Source organism: Cyprinodon variegatus, unplaced genomic scaffold (assembly GCF_000732505.1).
Source record: "Cyprinodon variegatus isolate N-32 unplaced genomic scaffold, C_variegatus-1.0 Scaffold166, whole genome shotgun sequence".
NCBI lineage: Eukaryota > Metazoa > Chordata > Actinopteri > Cyprinodontiformes > Cyprinodontidae > Cyprinodon > Cyprinodon variegatus.
Window position 1 is genome coordinate 917093 of NW_015150619.1, and position 13098 is coordinate 930190.

A 13098-nucleotide genomic window follows, 5' to 3' on the forward strand; every position below is an offset into this window, starting at 1 on the left:
GTGTTTTTTCCAGGCGTTTTAGGCCTAAATGGGTTAAACATGCTGTCCAACAGATTGATTGGGATCACATACTGCTTGGAAGAAATTGTGAAGTTGCCTGTAAATCTTTTGATGCTACAATGGAGAGAAATATTAAAGATTTTACTTGTAAACCTCTGACATTCTCAAACTAATGATAGAGAGGGATCTTGCATTAAAAATAGCAATTTAGACTAAATCAGCTCCTGTTAAAAAGCTGTTTACAACACTGAGGAATAAAGTTATATGCAAGGTCAAAGCAGATTTTTTCCTCACTATAATACGTAATGCAAAAGGGGATTCCAATTAATTTGGACCCAACTGAAAAAACTTGTTGTACAGGACTCAGAAATTAAACGGATTTTTGAAATTAAAATAAATGGACAAATTTCAAATAACACAAAGTTGCAGATGCCTTCAATTATTTTTTTTTATTGAATCTGTCTCAGCTATTGCCCAAAGCTTCCCTCCTAACAATCTAAATATGTGCTTAACAAATAATCTTGAGCCAATCTTCAACCTACAGACAGTCACAGAATCAGAAGTCTTACAAGCAATACTTAAAGCTTCTGTAACTAGAAATATATTTGACATAGATATGTGCATGCTGAAATAACTCAGTTCCTCGTAATTAACACCAGTAACCAGAATTGTCAATTATTATTGAGGCAGTATGTCCAAGTGTGTGGAATTCAGCTGCTGTTGTTCCAATTTTTTTCAAAAATTGAGTTCCACTGTCAGTGGACATTTGCAGACCAATCAGCATCTTACCTACAGTGTCAAAAGTTGCAGAGAAACTGATTGCCCAACAAATAGTAACACATTTAAATACCACTGCATTTTCCCTTCATTCAATGCATTTGGTTTCAGAACTCAAGACTCCATGGAAACTGCAAATTTATTTTTCATAGAAAATATTAAACATTCACTGGATAAAGGTGGCGTGATTGGAGCTGTGTTTCTCGATCTAAGAAAAGCCTTTGACACTGTAAACCATAAAATATTATTAACCAAACTAAGCAAATTTAACTTCTCCTCAGATGCGATAAAATGGATAGAATCATATTTTTCCAATCGCTCACAGTCAGTCAGGATCAGTGATTATCTCTCACCGCCTCTCGTCATGTCCACAGGGGTACCTCAAGGTTCTATCTTGTGGCCTCTGCTATTTTCTCTCTATACAAACAACCTCCCCTCAGTTTGTACAGATGTCTGTATCCAGATTTATGCAGACGATACTGTAAATTATACTCGTAGTGAAAACCCAAAACAACTTGCTGAAAAACTAACACAGTCTATGGTCCATGTCTCTGAATGGCTGAATCAATCTTGCTTAAAACTTAATGTAAATAAAACTGTTTCAATGTACTTTTCTAAATCCAACAATGCAAATCATGTCGAAGATATTTGTGTGACAGTGAAAAAAATAAAATAAAAAGTTGTGTCAGAATTCACATACTTAGGCATCCTATTAGACTCTAAACTAACTTTTAAATCCCAGATCAAAAAGGTGTGCAATAGAGTCAAATTCAATATAACAAAATTCCTCTCCATAAGATATAACTTGTCACTCCAGGCAGCTAAAATATGTATGGTTCTGTCCCACATCATCTACTGTCTTACAACCTGGTCACAGGCAAATAAAACCTTGGATAAAAAAACTATTAAAATATCACCATTATGCCATTTTACTAAAACATAAGCTTTTAGGCTGTGAAAATGTCATCAAGTATGCAAACCTATGTTTTACAAAATAATCCATGGTCTGTCATCTCCTCCACTCAGTCAGTTTGTAAAGATCAGGAACACACGGACAGTAACTGGAGGGGCGGCTAAAGGAGACTGTGTTGTTCGCTGTAAAAATGCTTTTAGTCAAAGATCCTTTGCAGTTACAGCATCTCAGGAATTGAACTCTGTCCCTCAGAACATCAGAGAACTTACAACATACACTATTTTCAAAAACATCTCAAAAACGGTCTCATAACACATCAGTCATGTCAGCATTAGTTGAATGTGTATCATTAACAAACTATGCAGTCACTTGTGTCTCTGCTGTGTGTCTATATCTATCTATCGATCGATCGATAGATAGATATATATATATATATATATATATATATATATATATATATATATATATATATATATATAATCTATAGTCTAGCGAACATTTATTCTGCATTTATTCTGTATTAGTTTTTATTTCTTTTTATATATCTGTTTTTCATTGTAAAATGCTTACTGTTGTGTTTATTTAGGAAAAAAATGTGGAAGATGAATAAAGGTCTGCGCCCGACCTCATGGGCAACTGAACACAATAATGGCCGATAGGAATCACCATGTATGTCTGCATAAGGGGAACTGCAAATAAATGCTTGATCTAATTTATTCATGATGAAAACATGATGCATTATTTATATTTATATTAACCTGCTTTTCAATTGCAAAATGCACAACTTTTTCCTTTACACCCAAATTAACTTTGTGCTCCTCATCATTCTTCCTCTGGCTGCAGAAAACTTGTCAGCTTGTCTTTGGTTCCCTTGAAATAACCTTGCTGTTCTAATGAAATCCTGGGAAGAAATGTCTTTAACTGTCCTCTTTAATGTTAGTTGATGAGGCAAAAATGACTCCCCAAATACCTCTGGTTGCCCGGTAAGTTATACAGTTATACAGTTTTTTTTGTTTTTTTTTAGCAGCTGGTTCACCCTGGGTTACATTTCTGGTAGAGGTGCAGCAATCTCACAGCTCAAACAATGTCAGTTGCTTTCGGAAATTACTTGATATGAAAAAGGGCTGTCCTTGGGGCGTGCTGGGCCTGTGGTTCGCCCGCATGTCTCTCCCCCTCTCATACCCCCTTTCCTGTCAGTCTACTGTTCAGAAAATTAGCCACTAGTGCCATAAATACTGGTGAAGTTTCTCAGTCATCCAGGTTATAGTCATTCCGTAAAAGTTTTTTAAAACATTTCAATTGAGAAAGCTTCCTGGAAGGGATGCGAAACATCTTCAAACCTTGGAAACAAAGTCCAGTGGATTGTTTTTTTAAAACTTTTACAGAATAGTGCCATAAAAATTAAAAAAAAAGGACTGTCCATCAGTTTGAACACAGGTGCCTAGTGACCTCAGAGGTGTGTTGTAGGACAATAGTGATAGAACACCACCATGACAACCAAGGTCAGTGATAGGTTTAAGGTAATGTATACTACAATGTTCCGAAGTTTAAGCATCTCATTGAGAGTCTTATTAATCAGATGAACAGTGAAAAGGCCTAGTAGCTCTTGAAGAGAGGACCAGATCCAGTACTGTATCCAAGTCTGTTTGCTTTGGATTTTATGGAGGAGCAGCAAATAGTTCTGTTTTCCAATTTCCCCCTAGGCCACATTGTAAAGCATGTAAAATCATCTTACTATGGACATGCTTTTTTCAGTTGGATTGGAGCAAAAGCAGGTAAATGCTGGAGGAAATAACCTTTAATATATAATTAATCTGTAAAGTATTTACAGCACAGTTACTTTTCCACATTTGGTTATGTTTCAGCTTTGTCCCAACTTGTATTGAACTATTCTCTTTTTTTTAAAATAATACACACATTACCGCAGTATAGCAATGTGGGAAGAAAGGGAAAGCTAGGGAAAACTGAAAACCAAAAAAAAAAAAACAGTCCATTATGAAGGTATTCACCGCCTATACTTAATACTTTCCACGAGGTTGGAAATGAGGTAATGGACTCAGAAATTTAATAAAACGATAGATGGTGTTACATAGGAACAGCATAATGGACGGCATCACCAAGGCTTTCATTTTCTTTTTTTTTTATTTGAGATATGGCCTGTGGTCTGTCACAAGTGTTACAATAAAATATACAGAGAACTTATGAAATAATTATTTGACTATTTAATCAACTGTTGATAAAATTGTTCATAAACCAAGTTTGTAATGAGTTTCAACTAATAAAACATCTTTAATAGAAACTCATTGTTTATATAATATTTTTTCCTTTGATAATTTTATATACTTGATGTTTTTGAGGTAAAAGCAGGTATTGGGAATTTTAACTGGTGCGTTCAGTGCAGGTTTGTCTTCTTGAGAGATAATCACAGATTGATTGGTGCAAACGCTTCATAGCACATTGATGCTACCAACTGTCTAATCATTGCCATCTTTTCTCGAGGCTGTGAACTTTAGACTTATATGTCAGCTTCTTTTATGCCATTCTTTCAATTGAGTCAGTCGATCTAAATTGTATGAAATTATATTAAAATCAACGTTTTAATTAGTTTGTTTTGTTTACACGGTTTCTTTCCTTATGCTGAGATTACTACAGCCAAGATATCGGTAGAATTTGTTCATTTGAAAAGACTAATGTTCAGTTTAGAAAAATATAAAGTGGCACCAGAAATACTAGAACAATGTACGTGTTTTTGCTTCTTGTTTGTAATAGCTTTATAATATAAGAAAAACGTAAGACAGAAAAGTTTGGAACATTTGTATGATGAATTCAGTTCTTTAAGGAAAGATATCAACAGAAAAGACCTCAGAAGAACTGACAGACTTCATGGTTGAAACTTTTTTAACAGTAGTTTTTAGATTGTTTCTTAAGTAAAAGAAAAGTGCTCAGTAGCATCAGCAGGACAAACTGTTCTTCATTATAAATCACTGAAGTATTTTTTTGTTTGTTTTTTTACCAAATAAACATAAAAAAGATTGTTTTTTTGCTTCAGTGGCGGATGAGTCTGTCTCTGATCTTGAAGCCGATTATTCCCATCACAACCAAAGCAGGAAGGAAGGCGTAGAGGAGAACAAAGTCTAGTGTGTATCGGGATAAAGCTCCTGGGTAGCCCTGGTCAATGATCTGATCTCCTGTAGTGACCATGCAAGCTCCTGGTAAGGGTCTCGTTAAATCTGTATGAAAAAAAAGAAAAAATGAAAACGTTCAACAGATATCTGGTTTTCAAAACTCAGATCCTACTTTTCTAAACAAGCCAACAAAAACCTTGATATTGCAGAGTGTTCGACCAAGAGTCCTTGAACATTGAACTCATTTATTATTAATATCAACTATCAGAGCGACAAAGGGTCAACAGAAGAAAAACTGTATAAAAGTTACCTAGAAAAGCTCTTGATTAGAGCTCTTTGATTAGAAAGGGAAGTCTGTTTTTGATCAAAATCCTGCAGGAAACCACATTGTAAAAAAACACCCCTGATAGCCTATTGAGAGATAAGTCTGTAGGGCATTATCATCACAGCTGTTTCCACGTGATAAACATAGTCACAAAACCCTTTTATTTATTAGAGGGAAAGAGATTAGTGACATAGAAAATCAACTTACTGCAATTGAACTCCAGATTGTGGAACTCTGTGACGATGAGAAGTTCACAGCTGTACTTCTGGAAGGTCAGGTAACCAAGCCACTGGAACAGCACCGGCATGTGCTCCGTGCTCCTGTAAACACAAAAAGGGGAAAACACAAAAAAGAAAACATCAGAGCTTAAAATATCAATTTGAAGAAAAAAAAATAGATTTCAGGCATCTATAAATGAGGTGGTGGTGTGTCTAACCTGAGGAAGCCAGATCCCACCAGGATTCCTGCGATGTTGAGTAAAGCCACTCCTGAGTTGACCATGTTAGGGTCCTGGACCACTCCTAACAGAACCACTGTCAATAACTCTCCTGAGAAAAACGTGTGGGAAAATAATAAAAATATTGGAATAAAGTACCTTAAAAAGTTTAATATGTCAAAAGTAGTAAAAAAAAAAATATATATATATATATATACTGTATATAAAAATCAGTAATCGGATGATACTAAAACACAAATTTGCCAACCCTATGACACCTGTCACAATTTGGAAATCACTGCAACTTCCCTTTACTTGATTGGAAAGTGAGTTTGACAAACAGTTATTTGTTGAATAAAGGAAAAACATTTTCTTTCTATTGTCTGTATAATTTATGTGAATATTGTAATAACAATAAAGTAGGTAAAACATTTTGAAGATAAACCATTGCTGATGCAAGTATGCTGGTATACAAATATTAGATAAATAAGAAAATAATAAAAAAAATTAGAAAAGCACCCAGAGATTGCAGACCTCGACCAAGTAGCTAATTTTCCCTGACATATTGTGAATTCCATCTTAAATGTATGGAGGGGGTGTTCTTTTTCTGGGTCGATTATCAAAATAAGTGGTCCTCCTAATTTACAATTATTCTGGTGATATATGTTTATGTAAGACTGTCCTACATGCTCGTCATGCACGTAGGACGTGCCCCCATTTTCACTTACTGGTGGTGAGTCTGACATAGTTGAAAAATTGCAAATCTTCTTTTGGAAAGTAAGCTTGTAGGAGCGATTCAAACAGTAACTTTTAAACAGAAGAGAATAGGGATAGCCTATTAAATGTGTGTGAGAGCGTGCACGATCTCTTTTCTTCTCGTGCACGCTCTCACACACATTTAATAGGCTATCCCTCTCGGGAATAGGTACAGGGTTGTGAATGTGCTTTTTTTTTAAGCGGAAGGGGCAGGTCTTTTCAAAAATTCGCAGACATCCTCCACTATACCTTTAAGTTAATACCTGTATTCACAGTATGTTAAAAAAATATTCCTGGATCCAGATAGTGATCTGGCTTCTCACCAAAATTTAATCATTTGTTGCCAGTCACAATACACACCTTCTTGGAAAACATCAGCAAAATCTGTAACCCTTTTTATTACTTTGAAAACTGACAAACAAACCAACGTTGATAAAAACATAAACTCCTTGGCAGAGGTAATAACGATAATGGCTCACAGATACTAAAACCCTAAATTCTGTTTCTTTTAAGATCATCATATTACTTACAGTAAGATCATAAAAAAGACTGAACTTAGTTATGGTTTTCAAATGCTTGAAAGTGGGTAAAGAGACATTGGTTGAAAAAGTAACCCAATGAAACATCCCTGTGACCTAATAAATAACCTATAAATTCAATAGTAAAAATGTCATCTTGGCTATAATGTATGTAGGCATCATAAGGAAAAAAACTTGACATTTAAATACTGAAATAGGATCACGGCTTTAAAGCAGTTTGAGAAGCATTTAACAAAGAAATATAATTTAAAAAATTGTGAAAAAAACATGTAATCAGAGTAAAAAAATATCCCACATCTATTTTTAAAAACCATCTTTTCAGCTCACCTACAACATGTGGAACAAGAACCACAGCAGTAAAACAGAGAAAGCGCCATGTCTCTGGGTGCATCCCTACTGTCCTGCATTGGTGGTGGGAGGGGAAACGGGCAAAAAAAAAACAGAAGAACAGAAGTTTAGAGGTTTTACATCAACCCTAGTGTTAGCTTGTTGAGGCGGAATTTGCAGCTACGCACCAGTAAATAAAAGAGCTGAAGATGACAACACTCAGGATGCTGAAGGGCAGGATGTGGAGGATATAGGCCAAGAACATTTGCCATTTACTGTACAGCCCATCCTGACTCTCCTGATCACTGATGGCTCGCAGCGACGGGACTGTTGGTGCAAACAGAGAGACCTTCAAGTATATCTGAACCAGAACCCTGACTTAGAAGAGTAGGACGTTTAAGTAGACTTGTCTGCATGCAACATGATTTTAAAGGAAAAGAAATACATTGAATTAATTCCTATCCTACTATTTCCCACTTCCATTGTTTGTCATCTGATTCCTGTGTAATTCTAATCCGTATTTATCTGACATTGCAAGATTTCATCAACGGACAAATGCATTCAGAGGTGGTGTAAGAACTCAGTCCACCTAACTCAGTAAAGTCATTACCGGTACTTTGCAAAGTGCAGCTCAGTGTAATATCTTATCAGCACTTATCTACAAATTTGAAGGCCAGACTGATAAAGCAGTCACTACTTCTGGCTGGGACTTCTGCACCATTATTGTTTTATCATACCTTTCATCCTCTTTATCTAATGTCTGCAGCACTAAAGCTTATGTTTTAGACTCAGCCGATAAGTAGAAAAGATAGATCAGGGCTAACCAGCGGTTTAAATGACATTTAATAACCTAAAGGTGAGGGTAATTTTAAGATTAGTTGTAGAAAAGCACAGTACTGTTTTGTGATTTAACCAGAATGTGTTACTTTCCTAAAGCAAACCTTGAACACCTTCAGAAAGACTAAAATGCTGGTACTGACAATGCAGCTTTGTAGGTTATAGTTCTTTCCGGTTTACTGAGTTTGTGATGCAGAAAAGTTCATTCTCCTTTGCTTGTGAATACCTGACCCAAGGCTTTGAGATAAAACGCCTAGAAAAGATCCACCTTTTAAGTCAGTTAGCCATCTGGTTCAGTTCTGACTTTGGACCATAGCTGGAAATGACCTCTGAGGTTGTCCTGTCTCATTAAATACAGCAGCCATCTTTACTACAGTAAGCTGCAGGGAGAAGCTGCATGTAGTTATCTTCCAGAACATCCCACAGATGCTCAATCTGCACCCTGGGGGAAATGTGGAGGATAAATCAACCCTTTGACATTTTTGACATGTTTTCTACGCTGTTTCTGAACAACTTGCTCGGTAATAGAAGCTTCTGCTGTGAGCGCTGCTGTCAGGAAGTGGATTAGGTGGTTTTAGCACAAAGTGCCAAAGGAGGTCACTACCCATCACGCTGTCCGTACCTTCAACCATGCTTCTATGCTGGCTCCATCACTTTAGGTTTAAGTTAAACACACAAACAGGCATCGGTTTTAGTTCTGGCACTACGTTCACTTCAGAATACATTCATCTGATTCATATATTTATAAGCAGATATTAGTAGACACTAGGGAGGTGTACTGTGAAGTCCTTTATATACTATTCATAGCTTTGCAACAGAAAAAAATCTATTAAAAATTTCCAAGTACTTTCTAAGGGTATATATTTAATAGTGCATCATAACGTAGTGTCTAATCATAAGGTGGGGAGAAAATCATCTTTGTCTTTTTACAATCAAAACCTTTGGAAAACATTAGCCAAAACAGTCCAACCAACAGGACAGCGTGTGCCTTGAGATCATGCGTGTGTTATGAATTGCCGCTATAAAAAATAAACTGATTAAAACTGAATTGAACATCCAGCTAATTCTGTTGGATCCAAAGATGTCTCCAAGCCAGATGGGACACACACAATCCTTTCAGGAAGTTCTCAGTTTTGCCCAGGGTCTCCTCCCAGTGAGATGTACCCAGACAACCACCAATGGGAGGCACCCAGGGGGCATCCATAACAGCAAAATCTATTTACTACAGACAAGAAGAGCCACACCCTTTACGGCTAGAGATAATCTGCTGACTTGTTTCCCATTTGCTTATTTATTCAGTCATGATCGATATCTCATGATCCTGGTGAAAACTGTGAAGGACTGGTAAACTGAGATTCTCTTTTTGACTCTGATCTTTTTTCCCCACTACAACAGACTGTATTAGCCCTAGCAGAACTGCAGACGAAGCTCTACTCCATCTGGCTTCTCCTATTTCATGCTACCATCATCTTTGAATAATTCACCATGGTACTAGGTCACATGAACTTGTGGTGGAGACTTACTCCCAATCTAGAGGGGAAAACTCACCCCTTTCCAGGAAATGCCTTAAGATCCTCTCTATGAACACCACAAATGGGATTAGTGACAAGGAGATCAGGCATGACCATGTAGAAAATGCTGACACAGTTTATACTTTGGGCCTACAAGGATCGGAGGGCTCTTAAAATCCCAGCTACTCCACCCTCTTGTTACAATCCCAACAAAATACCTAAGGGGACATGGTAGTAGGCCCTGTCCAGATGTAGACCAAAGAGGCACGCTCTCTCCCATGGTGGTTCATCGGCCTAACAACATCCTCGCTCTGAAAATTATCCAAACACTAGTTCCTCTTTCTGGAAGGTTGTCAGAACTTCCTTGAGGTCAACCAAAAGTCTCCTTCTGCATCCTGTCTGATTTCCCCCCAATTCTCCCAGGCCTTTTGGTCAGCTAGTACCTTAGAGGTCCCCAACGAGAAATAAGTCCTCCTGGAATCTAAATCAGCATTGAAGGTCAATAACATTGTCTATTTAATAACCCTAATCCTTATTACAGAAAACTGGAACAAATATAAATCTTTAGAAGAAAATTAGAATTTGCTCCTGTTTTGACTCAAGGGGCTGAATTCAAATGACACTTTTTAGATTAAATAATTAGCATCAATGTTTATCTTTTTACTCCACCATTTTGTATTGGTCTACAAAAGAAAATCTTAAAAACAAAATCAAATAAAGTTCGTTGTACTTTGAAAATAAATGGAAGAGTTGCTAAGAGTTTGCTAAGAAATGCAGCTACTAACTTGTGACTTTAGTGATATAACATGCATGTGGTGTTGATTGACTCACAGAGAGAAACAGCGTTGAGCATGCCAGTGTAGGGTGAAGCAGCCACACACTGATAGATCATTCCTATTCGGTCCTGCACTGCACCCTTGGTCACGTCCATGTCTAAATGTATGACAAAGAAGGCTACGAAGAAACCGTAGATCAGGTTCTGGGACAGACGCATTACGACACCAATCCTGTCTCTGGAAAGGTTTCGAACTGTTCGCCTAAACATAAAAAAATGGCACATTAAAAACATTCAATTTAGATTTGAATATTTACTTTTCAACAATGTCTATGTACATATTTTAATTTGTAATAAATGTTTGTTAATCAAACACCCTTAACAGGACTGTTGTAAATCTTACAGACCTAACCAAAACTCCAAGCTTGGCAGCGCCGTTGGGGGACTCTTTGTTTTTAAAAGGAATGGCAGGTTTGTCTGATATCTGCAGGCTCTGCTCCATTTCCTCCAGCATGTTCTGGTAGATTGCGGATCTCTGATAGGCGGAGGTGATCTCGTGCATTCGATTAAACGTGGCGGCCTCCCTCTCACTGCTGCGCGTGTCCACCGAGGTGAAGTCAACTGTTTGATACCATATTTGTTTTCAATCACTATTGCTGCACATGCATGGTGTTCTCTTATGCAGCAAAATATGTGTTAAATAATTTGTCTGCGTCATAAATACCATAGATATCAAAAGGGTTGCAGTACTCTGGGCATTCATATCCGCATTGGCTGAAGAAATCCACCATTTCCTCTGGCTGACCACAAAACACCAGCTCCCCCCGACTCATTATGGCTATCCTGCTGAACACCTGAGAGGCCAACACACATCAGAACGGATTATTTAGTGGTATACAAAAGTATAACCACCCCTTTTACCTGCTCATTGTGTCACATTCAAATCACAGTCTTAAATGTATTTGTTTTGTTCAACCACTTTTTGCTGAAGCTAAACCTGGAAGTCAGATTAGATGGGGACCCAATGTGAAAAGCAGCATTGTAATCTACGTACTAATCCTCTTTGATCTAAACCTCTCTAGCTCAGGCTGTATGTCCAGTGTTGTTCCACTAAAAGATGGCGCCTCACCTCAGTCTCAAGTCTTTTGAACAGTCCAACAAAATTGTTTTAACCTCCAGTTTTTTGACACCTGCTTAAAATTTGAAATTATTAGCAGCTCTCTGTTGAGCTTGACTCCATGTTACTGAGGCAGCTTAGCTTTTTAGTTTTGGAGATTTTGTGTATTCTTATAAAACAACACAATCTGAAAAGGTTTTAGGGGTGTGAATATTCTATGAGATGCTGTGCATTATAAAGCAAGTAGTTGTTTGCATATCTGAAAGTGTCTTGAAGCTTTTCTTTAGACTTTTGCTACTTTTTATTATGTGGAATAGATTTGAATCAGTTTGATTTGCAAAGAATCGATCAGAGCTTGTTTTTGCAGAAGAATTACAACGAATAGGTACTTCAATGAGCAAATCTTTGTCTTTTAGCTGTCCTTCAGAAAAGACTTTATGTTAATTCTTTACTTCTCATCCTAAAACATACCCTGAAGAGCTCTGAGCGGGGCTGATGGATGGTCACAATGACGATGCGGTTCCTCTTAGCCAGTTCCGCCAGCAGTACCACAATCTGATTGGCCGTCATGCTGTCCAGGCCAGTGGTTGGCTCATCCAGTAAGATTACCCCTGCAGAAACACCATCCCAGTGACCTCATTGCTGGCACATAATGAAACACTAAGCACAAGTTAAAGGTAGGACAACAACTCCTACTGGCTCAAGTTACAAACTTTCAGCTGTACTTCATATAAAGTGGCACTTGCAGGACTCTCTCTAGGTTCAACCTAACTTATGAAGATAAGTGAGTTCTCTTTTTTTAGGTAATTGCTCTAATTAGGACAATTAAAAGATTGCCTCTTTGCATTATGAAAGCAGAGTGGAATTAGTAGATGCTATAATTGTGAGATTAATTCATTTCCTGGTTGATTGGAGAGGCAGCGAATGGGAACTTCTCATTACTCTGACTCTGACTCTCTGGGAATGTGTGTGTGTGTTCTTGGCCATTTAATCCTGAATGAGGACTAAGACCCTCAGTCCTCCCTAGAGCACTGTAGACCTGATAAATCACACCTTGGAGGAATACTCACACACAGACACACACATTGAAATGGGCATGTACTCATTCTCTTCATGGTGTGATAACCCGGTCCTTTAATACTCTTCTCAATCTCCTCATCCCTTTCCTCTGTCCTTTCCTTATCCAAATACTATTCAGTTTTTTGTTTTCTTCAAGGGGGACTTTGAAACTCTTGGGGTGAGATACGGGTCATGTGGTGAACTTTTGTCATTTTACACTAAAGTTCTCTTACATCTTGCTTGCATTTTGTACTTTTATGCATGGTATAGTTAGGGAAAAAACAAAAGTAACTGCCTTAACTAGTAGGTTTCAATAAAAATTCAAGCACAGATTTTTCCTATATTTTTCTTTAAAGCACAAACAAATATTCAGATGGATTATAATCACAGCGACAGTGGCGTTGGATGTAGGAGTTTGCCCTGTAATCGAAGGGTTGACGGTTCAAGCCCCGACTCCGACTTTCATTGTCGTTGTGTCCTTGGGCAAGACACTTCACCTGCATTGTCTACTGATGGTGGTCAGAGGGCCTGGTGGCGCCAGTGTACGGCAGCCCCACTTCTGTCAGTGAGCCCCAGGGCAGGATTGTGGCTACATTGTAGC

General features: G+C 37.6%; 1 protein-coding gene across 1 annotated transcript in view; it reads right to left on the minus strand.

Moving 5' to 3' along the window:
* Positions 1-4735: 4735 nt before the first annotated feature.
* abcg5 (ATP binding cassette subfamily G member 5) overlaps positions 4736-13098 on the minus strand; it is a 12922-nt gene continuing 4559 nt past the window's right edge. The window contains exons 6-14 of the mRNA XM_015378185.1: positions 11910-12049; positions 11046-11175; positions 10729-10942; positions 10378-10583; positions 7387-7525; positions 7199-7272; positions 5577-5688; positions 5348-5460; positions 4736-4920 (exon numbers count right to left, since the gene is read on the minus strand). Of these exons, the coding sequence (XP_015233671.1) occupies positions 4736-4920; positions 5348-5460; positions 5577-5688; positions 7199-7272; positions 7387-7525; positions 10378-10583; positions 10729-10942; positions 11046-11175; positions 11910-12049 (1313 nt within the window). The remainder of the gene's footprint in view (positions 4921-5347; positions 5461-5576; positions 5689-7198; positions 7273-7386; positions 7526-10377; positions 10584-10728; positions 10943-11045; positions 11176-11909; positions 12050-13098) is intronic.